Source organism: Pan troglodytes, chromosome 10, assembly GCF_028858775.2.
Source record: "Pan troglodytes isolate AG18354 chromosome 10, NHGRI_mPanTro3-v2.0_pri, whole genome shotgun sequence".
NCBI lineage: Eukaryota > Metazoa > Chordata > Mammalia > Primates > Hominidae > Pan > Pan troglodytes.
The window spans coordinates 66,994,024-67,009,919 of NC_072408.2; the positions used below are offsets into that span (position 1 = coordinate 66,994,024).

Genomic DNA, 15,896 nt, shown 5'->3' on the forward strand with positions numbered 1-15,896 from the left:
CTTTCTACCTCACAAATGAGAAAACTGAGACTCAAATTAGTTAGGCAGCTTGTCTAAGGATCTACAATTAAAATTTAGCAGGGCTAGAAGGCCAAGCAGGTCTATAAGGAAGGCTAATCTTGTTCTTAAAATATTCGAGTAGTGTGATAAAACGACTTAGGATAGAAAATTTCAACTTGAGAAAGAAAAATTCTAAAAAAAAATAAAATATATTTTTTAAAGAAATTAAAAAAAAAACAAAAAGTAACAATCAAATAAGTTTGGGAGCTCTTTTTATTACACTGAGAAATCTCAGAAAAGTACAAAGCCCATGAAAGTAGATGCATTTCAGAAAATAAGATAAAACATTTGCATACATACATATTAATTACATTTTAGTTTTGAATTAAAAATATTCATGATTTTGCATTGAAGCATCCTGCCTGTGAATTAAGTACATTCTGAAATACTGGGAAAAGATTTCATACATCCTGTACTTGAACCTAAATTCCTATAAATGGCTGAGTTATATTCTCTTTCTAGAGATTAAGTTCACAATTTGATTTGTAGACTAATGGTTTTATTGATTCAAAGTATCTTTAAAGAGCAGAAATAGGAAACAAGCATATACCACACACACCCCTTTAGTTTAAGTGATATATCAGATCAAAGTTGAATTAATATAATAATCTTTAGTGCTTTTAATTGTATTGTTTGTTTTCAGTAGACCAATGAAAATACATAGATCCAACTGCAGAAGAGGTTAGGTAATGCCGGAATGATTCTCTATCATATCGGTGTTTTATTTCCAATTATACAGATAAATAAATGATGTTGAAATCCATGCTATTTCTATCCTCAAAATAAGATAAATGTATGGTTACATTCTAGCATCTCATCAAGAGTCATCATGAAACAATAATATATTTACTACTTTTGCAAAATAATATACAATAGACTCCCACAGGCTATAAAGTTTACTTAATTAATTTTGGTAATGTGGCACTTTACAATGGCTTTTGGGTCATATCATACTCTGTTGCTGCTACTACTACTAATAATAAAATAACAGTAAATGTAAAGAAGAAACCAAAAGAAAATAAATTAGATCACTTGATAGTTCTAAATATTGTTTTGGTTTATCCTTGGACTGGAAATCAATTCTACATGATTTGGAAAAAAAACAAACACATCTTTATAATTCAGAGTGTGTATTTTGAAGGTGTAATATGATTTATCCAATGCCAGTGTGGGTTTGTCATGTTCTTTTTATTCAATGTCAACTGGTTCCGTAGCTATTAAAGCACTTAACTGTTTCTGTGCACAGGAGAGGAACAGTTCCAAACTGGACAGGCTTCTTTGGCGGATGACTTGATCGAGCTGTTTAATTTTTTTAAAGAGAGAGAGAAAGAGAAAAAAAATACTGAGTTGAAGGATAAAGAATATTATGTCTCTGAAGCCCACTAGAAAAAACGTTCCAGATGAGACAATTTAGGAAATCAAATAGTACTTTAAACTGAATGACAGTAAAGTCACTCTTTCTGGCCTAAATCATCTAAGATGAGATGATAATCATTATAGTTTTATAACTGATGTTGTTACTCAGTTATTAGAGAAATATCATACATTTGATCAGAATGATTTCAGAAAACATAAAATAGTATTAAAATGCCAGTTCTTAGTGTATATACGCAACCAAACATCCACAAATATATTACAGATGCAAGTAACAAAATAAGTACATAGCACAGAAACACAGCATAATCACATCATACACAGGGTTTAGTGGAACAAATTATAAGGGAGGAGATAAACAATTTGCTGAAATTAGAGAAAGTTTTGGGGAAAAGTATGCTTTAAAAAACATTTGAGGCCAGGTGCAGAGGTTCACACCTGTAATCCCAGCACTTTGGGAGGCTGAGGTGGGCGAATCATTTGAGGTCAGGAGTTTGCGACCAGCCTGGCCAACATGGTGAAACACCATCTCTACTAAATATATAAAAAATTAGCTGCACATGGTGGTGCACACCTGTAATCTCAGCTACTTAGGAGGTTGAGGCAAAAGAATTTATTGAACCCGGGAGACAGAGGTTGCAGTGAGCCAAGATTGCGCCACTGCACTCCAGCCTGGGTGACAGAGTGAGACTCTGTTTTAAAAAAATAAAACAACACACAAAATATTTGATATTGTTGAAACTTTTTTTGTTCTTGTCCCTTGGCTAAGGTAGAGATGTTTTATTAGGATGTTTTAATATTTCAATAGCAAACTCATATGGTAAACGAAACAAGAGGGTTAGTAAGGGAAATCATTTGGATTATATATAATAAAGAACTCTCTGGATGGTAAACATTATTGGATATAAGAAGAAAAGCTTCAAACTTTTTGGCCCTAAAAAATTTGCCCATAGGGTAAAAATAACAAAACTAGGCAAACACATTCCCTATAGGTTACAGAACAATGGAGGAATTAAAAGACAAATAAATTCCATTTCATAATATACTTGTCATACTTATGTAAAAGTTGTCATTCTTCTCACAAGCCCCTGCATCCCCCACAAAGGCAAACCCGAACAATAATTCTCTATTAAAGTATACTTCCATAATCTACTATACTCAAAATGGCTGAAAAATTGGATGACTAAAATATTGAAATATTCTAAGAATTAAACAAACAGAATCACTATATTTAGCAAAATGCTCCTGTAAAATAATTGAACTATACTGAATCCCTTCAATTCCAATATTCGGAGATTCTATTATATATACAGAAGTAAGATTTCTGCTTATCATTTTTCCTCACAGTTTTTTTTCCTTCTTCCTCTACTGGATGATACCTTCAGGTGAATACATACCTTATGCTTATAAGACTATTAAACAAAAGAGATCTTAGAATGTAAGACCCAGGTACGCAGAAATCTTGTCTGTCTTGCTAACTACTTTATCCCTAGCATCTAGAGGGGGTCTGGCACATGTTAGACAAGCAATAAATATTTGCTGAGATTGAATGAATCAAGATACATAACCCCAATCAAACAAGGCAATCTACTGGAAAATGACAGATGTACTTTTAATGCTAAGAACCAAAGCATGCTAACCTAATCTAAAAGATACATGGGAGATTAAAGTCATAGTTTTAAAAGTTTCATTTTAATATATGTAAAACAGATTGAAATCTAAGTATTTTCAGCTTCTAAAATTATTTTGCACTTGGTCTAAATTAAACAGTACAGAAGAATATACCAATACTCAGTTCCAGTCCATTCTCCAGTGATTTCTGTCTACTTTTGGATGTTTTTAAGCATTTAAAGATGGGTTTTTAAAAATATGTGGTCCACATCTTATAATCCTTATAATTCTTAAGTTTGAGAGGGTCCACACAATCACTTTATTTCACTGCCATTACTGGAAGTTTTCCCTATCTCATTTTAAAAAATTGCTTAACTGTATTTCATAATTTATTTAGCTACTTTCCCATTGACAGACATGTAAGTTTATTCTAACTTTTTTGTTGTTTTTCAAGCAATAAAATTTACAACCTGAGTGCACACCCTTCAAAAGATGTTCAAGGTACTGAAATCTGTCACATCTGCATATTGTAAATTGTGATACATATTGCCAAATTTCTTTCCAGAGAGTATACTAAGTTATCAGTCCCAACTGCAGTGTTATAGAGGATCAGTGTCTCTTGTTTTTTTTTCCTTTTAAACCGTTGCATAGTTTTCATTTTATAGTTATAATATATGTAACAGATATTTTAATATTCTAAAGCATTATATTCACAGACATTAAGATTGTTCATAATATTTGGCTATTATAATTAAGGCTGTAATGAACATCCTTCAACATAGACCTCTGTATACACATGCTAGTATAGCTTGTGGAAATTGTATGAGCCAAAGAATATGTAGTTTGCAACGCTACCTCCAATTATAAATCAGCTTTCCATATATGCAGGAACCTGTCTTTAGGCTCTCCATCCTGTTCCCTTGAACAATTCACCTATCTCTACACAAATGTAATGCTATTTTAATTACTACAGCTTTATAATAAACCTTAATATATCATATATTGCCAATATAAAATATTTCAGAAGAATATAAATTAGTGGGCATTTGTAAGAAAACTGAGTTTAAGAAGGAAGTGACCAGACTACAGATAGTCTCATAACTCTTTTATCATAGGCACAAAATATAAGCAGAACTCAGCAGTATATTATTTTGAGACATATAAGTAGGCAAAAACCCATTTCTTTTTAAGGTAAGTAAACAATGCAATAAAAACTGAACTGAGGATAGTTGTATTTGGAGGATGAATCGGGCAGGATGAGATACGTAATTCAGTTTGGAGGTGGCTTCATGGGTGTTTGTTTTACTATTATGCTTCATAACTTGTGTACATATAACATATGTGCTAGCTTTAACAATTCAAAATCCTTCACAAATCGCCCAGAACAATCAGGAGATACATTAAAAACAAATATGTCTTAATATCTTAGAATTTTTAGAAGCTAGATAAATGAGAAACTTTTCTCCTTTTGAGGGAATATAGTACAATTTCACAATGTGTAACAAGCATTCAACCTCTGTTGCTAAGTAACAATAATCTGAATTCGTGCATTCGAAATGCGTATTTCTGTAATTTTTTAAGAGGATATATATATAAGGACAAAAAAAGTTTGATAGATTTCTGTTTAAACACACCACACGCTTCTCTTGCTTGTGTTAGATGTCACCAAGGAATTACTGACTATAAGATGGTAGGCATGAAGGTTTTGGTTTTAGGCAGCTGCCAAGGCTCACTTCACATCTTTACCACTCCCTCCCCAGAGCCTCTGAAAGTAAGAATCCTTTAAATAAACAGGAGCACAATACTTTAAGAAGCAACAAGGCGAACCGATACTGTATGAGGAGGAAAACAGAGATTGGGCCATCACCAAGCTGAGCTTCCACTTTTGTGGGTCCCTCTTGGGCATGGTACATAGATCATGGCTGTGGGATGGAACACATACAACCTTTCTCTTATAAGGATGTTGAATTCCTCTCTTTGAAACAAATACATCAAACTGATGTTCTTGGCAAATTCCTGAATTTCAACAGTTACTGTTTTATTAGGCATGACCTTATTATCCTTTATTGAGGTGAGAAGAATTTTGGCAAAATATTCACCTTTTTTGCTCCTTAAGGTATGGGACTTAGTTCTGTATTTGTGGCTTTCATTTCCAAGTGAATCAAAGATTTGTATTCTGTGACATAGTAATGAAAAATATTATGTCCAGAGTAGTGGTGGCAAATATTTTTTTGATATGGGGTTTAAAATCTCTTCATAATACAGTAGCTCTAACCGATTTGTTTTCTCTTCCATTTTCTGTTGCTTTAATTTCTATTCAGCTCTTACACATATCTGAAAAAATCTGGAAATTCTGAAGTTTCTGAAATAGACAACTAGGCTTCAGTTTGCTGGTATAACTGCTGAAAGCCTTTTAGAAGCATACTACTTACTAAATTTTTTAATTTTATTAAGCTTGTGGGGGGAAATAGCATGTCTTCTTAATAATTTCATGTATTAGATTTACCCTTCCATGACTGTTTCATGCCATTGCAAAAGTAAAAGAAAAATAAAACATCTCTTGACCTTAGCTTTTTATTTGCCAGTCATTAAAATGCAATATGATGGTGAATTTACATTGGTCTAAAGTGCAACATTCAAAGTCAATTACAAACACATCTGGCTTATTTTAATTGGACTGTTTATTAAGAAGACTGTTCACATCCAAAAAGATATAATTCATTGTTTTGAAATATATATATGTGTGTATGTGTATGTGTGTGTGTGTGTGTCAAATACACGTAGTACTAATTGCACTTTCAATGTTTTGAGCTTCTACCAACAAAATACACTAAGAAATGTGAACATGTTACATCTACCTTTATCAATGTTACTTTTCCAACTTACACTCCTACATATTTTAAATTAATGCTTAAAAATGACTTCATTTTTCCAAAGAGCTAGGATGGCTATCCAGCAAATCCACTCATAGGTAAAGTGACTAGAGAAGACCACTTAGAGAAGGTGGTAATTAAGAGACTTGAAAAGAGACAAGAAGGGAGCTATCTAAAACCATGGGGAAAGAAATTCTCAAGGTAGCTGGAAACACAAGGAAAAAACTCCAAAAGGGGGGTGCAGACTTGGTTTGATGGAGAACTGGTAAGAAATCCATTAAGATTGGAGCAAAATTACCAAGGAGGAGACTGGTAGGGGAGGAGATCAGAGAAGTAGATGGAGGCCAGAGCATAAAGGGCCCTAAAGGTTTGCAGTTTGATGGGAAGACATTGGAGAGTTTTCAGCAGAAGTATGACCATGCTTTGTGTTTGAAAAATATCGTACAAATTATTACGTGGAAAACAGACTGTAGCGGGACAAGAGTGGAAGAAGAAAAGCCAGCTAGGAGACTTTTAGTCTGGAAAAGATATAAATTTGACCAGAATATTGGCAATGGTGGCTTAAGAACAGTTCAGGTTTAGGATTTTAAGACAGGACCAACTTGAGTTGCTGATGGATTGGAAGTATAGATGAAAGGAAAAGAGAAATAAAAGGCGATTCTTTGAATAATAGTGTCCTATCCTGAGATATGATAAACTGGAGCTGGAGTGAGTTGGCCAGAGGAAAACTGTTTTGTTTCAGACATGATAAATTTGTCTAATCTTATCAGACATGTTGGAGATATCAGATATAGGGGTCTGCAGTTCAGGGGAGATATCAGGCCTTGAAATAAAAATGTGGATGTCATCTGCATACAGAAGGCATTTAAAGCACAGATAAAAATATTTAGGGAATGAAAGTGGATAAAAGAGAAAAGGTTACAGGACTAAGTCCTGGGACACTCGGGGATGTCCAAGGAAGAGAATACAGTCATGGGTTCTTAGTTTCTGTTTCTGATTGGGCCAGTAAAGTCCCTTCCTCATCGCTCTTTTCTGCTTATCACTAGAAACAGAAACTAAAAACCACGGCTTCAAGCTGCTAAAAACCTAAAGCAAAACAAAACAGAACAAAAACAACAAAATAAGGTGGGTTGCACAAGCTTGCTAGCACATGATCTTGTAAGAGAACAGTGGGATATTCGATTCAACAGATAATTATTGTAATGGGTTGAATTGTGTCCCCCAAAAAGATATGTTCAAGTCCTACCCCCACACTTGTGAATGTGAGCTTATTTGGAAATAGGGTTTTTGCTGATGTAATTAAGATGTAAACTGAGATGGGCTCTTACTGGATTAGGGTAGGCCTTCGATCCAATCACTAGTGTCTTTACACGAAGAGAAACAGAGACACAGATACAAAGGAGAAGTCTATGTGAAGATGGAGGCCGAATCACTAGAAGCTAAGACAGAGGCATGGAACAGACTTCCTTAGAGCCTTCGAGAGCATGGCCCTGCTGACATCTTGATTTGGGGCTTCTGGCCTACAGAATTGTGAGAAAATAATTTATCTTGTTTCAAGCCCCTCAGTTTGTTGTAAATTGCCACAGTAGCCCTAGGAAACAAACAGTTATTTTCCAGATTGTTAAGGTCCTCATATATCAGAGTAGTGTTTCTTACAACGTGTTCCACAAAATGCCATTTCTGTACAGCATGTGTCCTGCTTATTAAAAATAAAAAAAAAACCTTTAAGTCAAGTAAGTTTGGGAAATGGAGGATTAAAAATGTTCACTTTCTATGAACTTCTCAGAATCACTGAAAGAGACTCTGAACCAATTTCAGGATAATAGTTTTATATAAAATACATGTTAAGAATAATTTGGACTCTAAAATATTCCACATAATCTGGCCAGTGGTTTGAACTAACGCAGTGCTGGGTGCCTTAACTTTGAACGTCAGAAAATTTAGGCCTAACCTCTTCACCACAACATTCAAAGCCATCATTCGCATTCCATGAAGACTTCAAATCAGAGTTCCTGTCTCCTATTCTTTGAGAATACTTCTTGACTTTAGAGTATATTCCACATCTATCTATTTAGATAGTTCAAAAATGTCAACATATAAAGAAGCTGTGTAACTTCCCAGCATGCACAAGATGAATTACAGATGCTCTTTTAGAGCATGAAAAATGGGTATAAAGAGTCTTAAACCCTTTTGACCACAACTAAAGAACTATTTTTTTCTTTTGTTTTAAGATGCCTGGTAAGTAAATTCTCTGTTTTGAGTCATCTAAAGTAAGTTCATTGTATTTGCATAGTTCTGCCTTTTTACCCCAAACTACCATATAATCCACTGGGAAATGGAAATACTCATTTTTGCTCTTCACGAAATCATCTGGGCAGAATCTACTATAACTTTCCATATGTAAAGTTTAATGAATTTGAAAAGAAAATAATTCTGGTAACAACTGTTTCCAACAATTTCCAAAGAAAATCTAAAAATTTCCAAAACAACTTAAAATACAAAAGCCATAGATTTAGAATTTTAGAGAAAAGCAAAGGTGGATAATATTGTATAGTAGCTGCACAGAAATCCTATCTTAGGGTTCTGATCCATAAGGCTATATTTACATATTAATAAATATGTTCCACATCCTACTTTATAGAGTTCAATGGTAAATAAACAATTTGTCTCAAATATAAGATGAATTGATTCCGGCAAGGCAGGCTAACTTATCTTAATATGACAGGCCACATAAAGTTTTTCAACCTAATTTGATTACATGCTCCAAAACAATGAAAAACCTTTTCCTATATCTTTTTTTTCAAGATCATGATATAATAAAAATATTACAATCTGTTGGATAGTCTTTTCTAAATTAAATTAACATAGGGATCCCAAATATATCATTTAGGTTACTGCTGAAGTAACAAACACAACTTCTGCTGTATTTTTATCAATTCAACTTTTATAGATTTTAGCAATCCTATTGTTTCAATCTAAAGAACAATATCTGTCAATTACTATGTATCCTTCCTTTTGTTTTGACCTTTAACAATTTAAACCTAATATTAGCAGAAGTTAGATGACCTTTAAGTTCTTGTCTTCCTATACTACCTTTAAATTCTCAAATGATTGATATTTCACTTTGTGTTTCAATCTACAGAAACAAGCAAGAGAGACTGTCCACAAGTCTTATTCTTGAGTTCTTTGCACACACATATGGAAACTTACTTTATATTACATGACAAATAATCCTATAATGCTAGATTAAGTCTGACCTTTTCTTGTTTTAACTGTTAATACTTGTTGATTGGTAGTACTTGCTCCCTGCTATGCACAGGTGACCTCTTTATGTGCTGTATTAGTTATCTATCGGTGTGCAACAAAGCATCCCAAAACCTAGTGGCTTAAAATGAAAAGCAACAAATATTTATCATCTCACAGTTTCTATGGGTCAAGAAACTGGGCACTGTTACAGGAGTGCCTCTGGGTCATGTTCTTTACTGAAGTTGTAATCAAGTTGTAGGCTAGGACTCTAGTCATCTCAAAGTTCAACTGGGGAAGGACCTGCTTCCAAACCCACTCAGTAGCTGTTGAGAGGCCTCAAAATATCCAGCTCCAATCTAGCCCATGTGAGCCTCTCCATAAGGCTGCCTAATGAGATGGCAGCTGGTTTCCCCCAAAATAAGCAATCCAAGAGAATATGAAAGAAAGCAAGAGTGCACCATGAGAGTGAGAGAGCACTCAAGACAGAAGCCACAATCTTTTAATAGCCCAATCTCACTCAGTTCAGCCGAGACTCAAAGGCAGGGGATTAATAAGGACAAAGTACCATTGGAGACATCTACAATGTATTATCAAATTTTTATTCTCTTGATAACTGTATGAATGAAGCCACTAAGGCTTAGCGAAGTTATGACTTGCCCAAGTAGCAGGGCTAGGACTGAAATCCAGGTGCATATGACACCCAAATCTATTCTTTAAACCACAATACTACACTGCCTTCTCAGATAAGAACTTCAGTTATGGCTAGAGGCCTTGGCACAATATCTGTTTTGCTGTAAATATGCAGGAGTTTCTTGCATTGCATTACACTAATGCAAAAACCTGTCAAGGTGCCAAAAGCCCTGTAGATGCAGTCATTAAACCATGTAATTATCTTCTCTTAATATACAGTAGATTCAGACAGATTTCTTTATAGCAATATACAAATGGTTCCCTGAAAATGCAACAGAAGCATTTTAAAAAGCCTGGCACATTAAATACATCATATAAAAAATCATTGCCTTAAAGAATCTGTAACCTCGGTGGCTATGTATGAAAAGAACAGACTACTTACTACTTTCTAGGTTCATGATGAAATAAAGGAGAAACACGCATAAAGACAATGTGGGGTACAAATCTCACCTTGTGCTACCTGCTAGGCTTGTACAATCTTTGCCTGCTTGCTTTCATATTTCCACTACTGATAAAACTGGCTAAGTACACAAGTGAAAGCTGCCTGATTCCCACTAGGAATTCTAATTCCTTGGTATTCAAAATTAAACCAAGGTAACAAAGCACCACTTAATTAAATGAAAGTTACTGTGAACAGACTTTTTCTCTCTTTTTACATAAAAAGAGCTGCTCTTCCTCATCATTCAGGATTTTACAGTGATGAATCACTGAAGTCTTAAACAAACAAACAAAAATAATACCATCTATCTGGCACATTTTAAAACAGATTTATCCTACTGAGGGAACCAAGCAGGAAAACGCCCTCCTTGTCAGTACTCTTAAAATCACTGCTGCCTCCCACCTGGATCTAAGAATGTAAGAAAATCCTAACATCCCTACTTCTTGTAAACAAGTAAAGGAGATTTTCTTTCAGTTAAGAAAGCTAAACTGGGATGTTATTGCCTAAAAATGGCAATAGCAGCTTCTCAAACAGATGTTGAAAAATAACACTAAACACCTATCCTAAGCCAAAAGAACAAAGCTGGAGGCATCATGCTACCTGACTTCAAACTATACTACAAGGCTACAGTAACCAAAACAGCATGGTACTGGTACCAAAACAGAGATATAGACCAATGGAACAGAACAGAGCCCTCAGAAATAATGCCACATATCTACAACTATTTGATCTTTGACAAACCTGACAAAAACAAGAAATGGGGAAACGATTCCCTATTTAATAAATGGTGCTGGGAAAACTGGCTAGCCAAATGTAGAAAGCTGAAACTGGATCCCTTCCTTACACCTTATACAAAAATTAATTCAAGATGGATTAAAGACTTAAACGTTAGACCTAAAACCATAAAAACCCTAGAAGAAAACCTAGGCAATACCATTCAGGACATAGGCATGGCAAGGACTTCATGTCTAAAACACCAAAAGCAATGGCAACAAAAGCCAAAATTGACAAATGGGATCTAATTCAACTGAAGAGCTTCTGCACAGCAAAAGAAACTACCATCAGAGTGAACAGGCAACCTACAGAATGGGAGAAAATTTTTGCAATCTACTCATCTGACAAAGGGCTAATATCCAGCATCTACAATGAACTCAAACAAATTTACAAGAAAAAAACAAACAACCCCATCAAAAAGTGGGCGAAGGATATGAACAGACGCTTCTCAAAAGAAGACATTTATGCAGCCAAAAGACACATGAAAATATGCTCATCATCACTGGCCATCAGAGAAATGCAAATCAAAACCACAATGAGATACCATCTCACACCAGTTAGAATGGCAATCATTAAAAAGTCAGGAAACAAGAGGTGCTGGAGAGGATGTGGAGAAATAGGAATACTTTTACACTGTTGGTGGGACTGTATACTAGTTCAACCATTGTGGAAGTCAGTGTGGCAATTCCTCAGGGATCTTTAACTAGAAACAGCATTTGACCCAGCCATCCCATTACTGGGTATATACCCAGAGGATTATAAATCATGCTGCTATAAAGACACATGCACATGTATGTTTATTGCGGCACTATTCACAATAGCAAAGACTTGGAACCAACCCAAATGCCCAACAATGATAGACTGGATTAAGAAAATGTGGCACATATATACCATGGAATACTATGCAGCCATAAAAAATGATGAGTTCATGTCCTTTGTAGGGACATGGATGAAGCTGAAAACCATCATTCTCAGCAAACTATCGCAAGGACAGAAAACCAAACAGCGCATGTTCTCACTTATAGGTGGGAATTGAACAAAGAGAACACTTGGACACAGGAAGGGGAACATCACACACTGGGGCCTGTTGTGGGGTGGGGGGAGGGGGGAGGGATAGCATTTGGAGATATATGTAATGTTAAATGACGAGTTACTGGGTGTAGCACACCAACATGGCACATGTATACATATGTAACTAACCTGCACGTTGTGCACATGTACCCTAAAACTTAAAAAAAAACCTAAAAATAAAAAAACCCTAAAATTAAAAAAACCCCCAAAAAGAAAAAAAAGAAAAATAACACTAAACACCTATCAAAAAGAATATATAAGAAGTTAGAGATTATAGCAAAACCTGCCAGTTGCCTCTCTAATATGTACTTTTCTTTATCAACAGAGCTCCCATTTAATTTTAGGAATTATGGACACACATGCAGGCCATTATTCCCAACATTTCCTCCCAGCTGGAAATAGCCAAGAAATGAGAGTGGCAGTTATTGGGCGAAATCATCAACAGTGCTCCTTAAAAGTGGGACAGACACTTGTTCTTTTCCCCTTTTGTTCCTTGGATTTTTGTTTTCTTCCCCCAGTCATCACAAATATCTTTGCTGGAGCTCTGGCAGTCGTTTTTGTAGCCTTAATGATGTAAGTCAATGCTAAGAATAGAAAAAGTACAAAGACAGAATGATTTCTGAATCCTTTTATGACTTTGTTTAGCTTCTGTACTAGCTCTGAACTGTTTACTTCTGACCTTGCTTATGCTGTTGTTATTTCTAGTTTATGGTACAAGGAGGCAAATATAAATCCTAAGTGATAAAGGTACCAACTTTACACTGTGCATATCTGTTACAACAAAAACAAAACTTTAGTTTTTAGATGATCAGCTTGAGAAGTTGAGAACAAGTTCAAAATACTAAATAAATGACACTAAAATTTATGGAAAAGTTGGAAATTTTAATGTGAAGACTGGAAAACAACCAATGGAATAGAATTTCCTATAATAGCTTAAGAGTCTATGAAGAGTAAAAAAATTGTAATGATCAAGCTATGCTTATTACCTGAACATATATGTACGAAAGAAAATTTGTCTAACTTGCATTGGCAAGTGCCTCCTCCTTTTTTCCCCCCCTTTCTCTGCTATGTAGAGCATCTGCAGTTATAGCTAGAATAGTGAAAAAGAAAAAAACAGCACCTAAAAATGTTAAAAATATGTTATGGGGATGGATTTAAAACTACAGCAATGAAATGTTGCCAAAACAACAAATTTAACTCAGGTCCTGAAAAAAATATAAGGTTCCTAATCAACTTAAAATCATAAATATCATGGATAAAATATGATAGTAGGTTTTCCCCAGAACAAGCTGGTTCTGCAGAATAATTTTGATTGGCAGGATCTTATGGCATATATATTTATACTGAATATCAGTTTCAGTCTCAATATTTTGATGCTCATTTTCTATTCACCAGTTTTAACAGTACATATTGTTTTAAGTTGCCACAATCACTTCTGGAACAAAAAGGTATTTAAATTAATAAATACTTTAAGAAAGACTGAGTAGAACCAAAGACATTCTGATCAAAATCATCATTTAGGAAAATTTGTCCCAATGATAATAAAAGCATTAAAAGTTAATGCTGAAAGTAAACTTCTTATATCCCAAGCAGTGTTCTAAGCAATTTACACATGCTAACTCATTTATTTCTCATAATAATCATAAATTAAGTAGGCAGTATTTTATCTCCATTGTACAGAAGAACAAACTGGCCCAGAAAGGTTAAAGTACTTGTCTAAATGTACACATCCAATAAAAAACAAAGCTTGGTTTTCATCCAGAAAATCTGATTTAAAATCCCATACTCCTAATTGTATACTATATTTCTCTATGATGAAACATATTTCTAGGTCATGCTATAGTTTAATGCTAGGTTTTTCAATAAAATGAGACAATGCAGTGATGTTAAACAAATGAAAGCAAGAATAGGCCAATGATCTTTCTGTCCTTTTCATTTAAAACCTGCAGGGGCATTTACAAACCACAATTGGTAGCATTTTAGATAGAAATTTCGTAAGTTAATGTCATAACTGTGGAATCTATGAGCTGGCGTAAAAGCTCTTGCAACTTTTGTTTCTTTTTCAGTCATTCTCTTTTCTTGTCAACTAACACTGGCCTACTATATTTGATTTTTAGGCATCCCAAACAAGGAAATTGTTGTAAACAATTCCTATAGAATTGGTCCCTTTGCCATTATCTGCATTCTAAAATGTTATTTCAATAGATAAAACTTTCCATTTCCCACTATATATATATATATATTTTTTTTGAGATTGAGTCTTGTCCTGTCACCCACGCTGGAATGCAGTGGTGCTATCTCGGCTCACTGCAAGCTACGCCTCCCGGGTTCATGCCATTCTCCTGCCTCAGTCTCCCGAGTAGCTGGGACTATGGGCGCCCACCACCATGTCTGGCTAAATTTTTGCATTTTTTAGTAGAGACGGGGTTTCACCGTGTTAGCCAGGATGGTCTTGATCTCCTGACCTCATGATCTGCCCACCTTGGCCTCCCAAAGTGCTGGGATTACAGGCATGAGATACCGCGCCAGGCCCGTTTCCCACATATGTTTTATAGGTGAGAACAAAGTTCAGAATAAAATCTGGTAAAAGTTACTTAAAATGTTTTATGTTACCAATCTTTACCAAGAATCATTTCTACTGTACTGAAGTTAGGGAGTAATATTAATAAGGGCAAAGGGAGAATAATTTTGTTTTTTAAAAAAGTTATCCAAGTGCACACTGCAACTGGGATGCCACTAAAATACCATATGAATTAGTCATGCTATCCTAAGAGATCTGCTCTTTGCTGCAGTGTCCTCTCTGAGGATCCAATTAATTCATGCAAATGCACTGAAACTCTTTGTCTTCTTCTGTTTTAACATAAATAAATGACGTTGTGCAAGGGAATGGAAGGATCAAGTAATAAAAATAATCTGTGGTCAAATGCAGACTATTATCATATAGACATTCCATGGGTATGGCTTATCCATGTGATTTGCCACTTCATTTCCTATATAGATATCATTATGCCCGGATGAAAAATAAAGATAGTTTTGCTGATGTAGTTCCAGATTTCTTTAAATAAAAGATACTAAGGAGTTTAAAAGTATTCAGGAAATACCAAGACAGCTGTACCAAATGAAACTATACACATTAAACATCTGTTAAATGTATGCATGCCAAACAGCAAATCTAATCATATTTTCTGAACACTTGTAGGTCCTACCTACTTTTCTATAAAAACCTGGAAGTCAAAAGCTGTATGAGTGTCTCATTTTATAGCTCTTTATTTCTTCAATAAAAACACTGATGTATATTTTTAATTTTACAGTCAGCATATATACACACACAAACTTTACCAAAAATATAGTCTTTTGGTGATAGCAGAGGTTTAGATTTAAATGGATTAAGTGTCTAACCTTGCCTGGGTTGGTTAAATGATAGAGAAATGAGGGAAAGCAGGAATAACGTTTGGAGAGGATGATCACTACACTAATGCAGACTTAAAAGTCCTCTGCAGTAGTTTTTCTCAAATATAGCATTAGAGCTAGGAGTACCAAAAGTTCATTAGTTCATGGATTAGTCTAAAAAGTACCAATATGGATTCCATTTTTAAAGGAGTCTTGAACCATAATTAAGAAAAGACATGTTTGAGTCTTGCTTAGTTAAGATCAGCAATTGAAGGATTGAGGCCTCCAGGGAGTATCAGGAAGAGTTTCTACACATGTCCCGTAGACAGGAAAAAAAATCATAAGTGCTGGATTTGGTTGAGAAACTG

At 34.8% G+C, this 15,896-nt stretch overlaps 1 protein-coding gene across 20 annotated transcripts in view; it reads right to left on the reverse strand.

The window, feature by feature from the left end:
• Positions 1–255: 255 nt before the first annotated feature.
• The window catches only part of CCDC91 (coiled-coil domain containing 91), a 355,144-nt gene continuing 339,503 nt past the window's right edge, over positions 256–15,896 (reverse strand). For all 20 annotated transcript variants that reach the window (XM_016923731.4, XM_016923726.4, XM_016923727.4 and 17 more), the window contains one exon: positions 256–1,359. In XM_016923731.4, the coding sequence (XP_016779220.3) occupies positions 1,249–1,359 (111 nt within the window). In that variant the 3' untranslated portion in view covers positions 256–1,248. The remainder of the gene's footprint in view (positions 1,360–15,896) is intronic.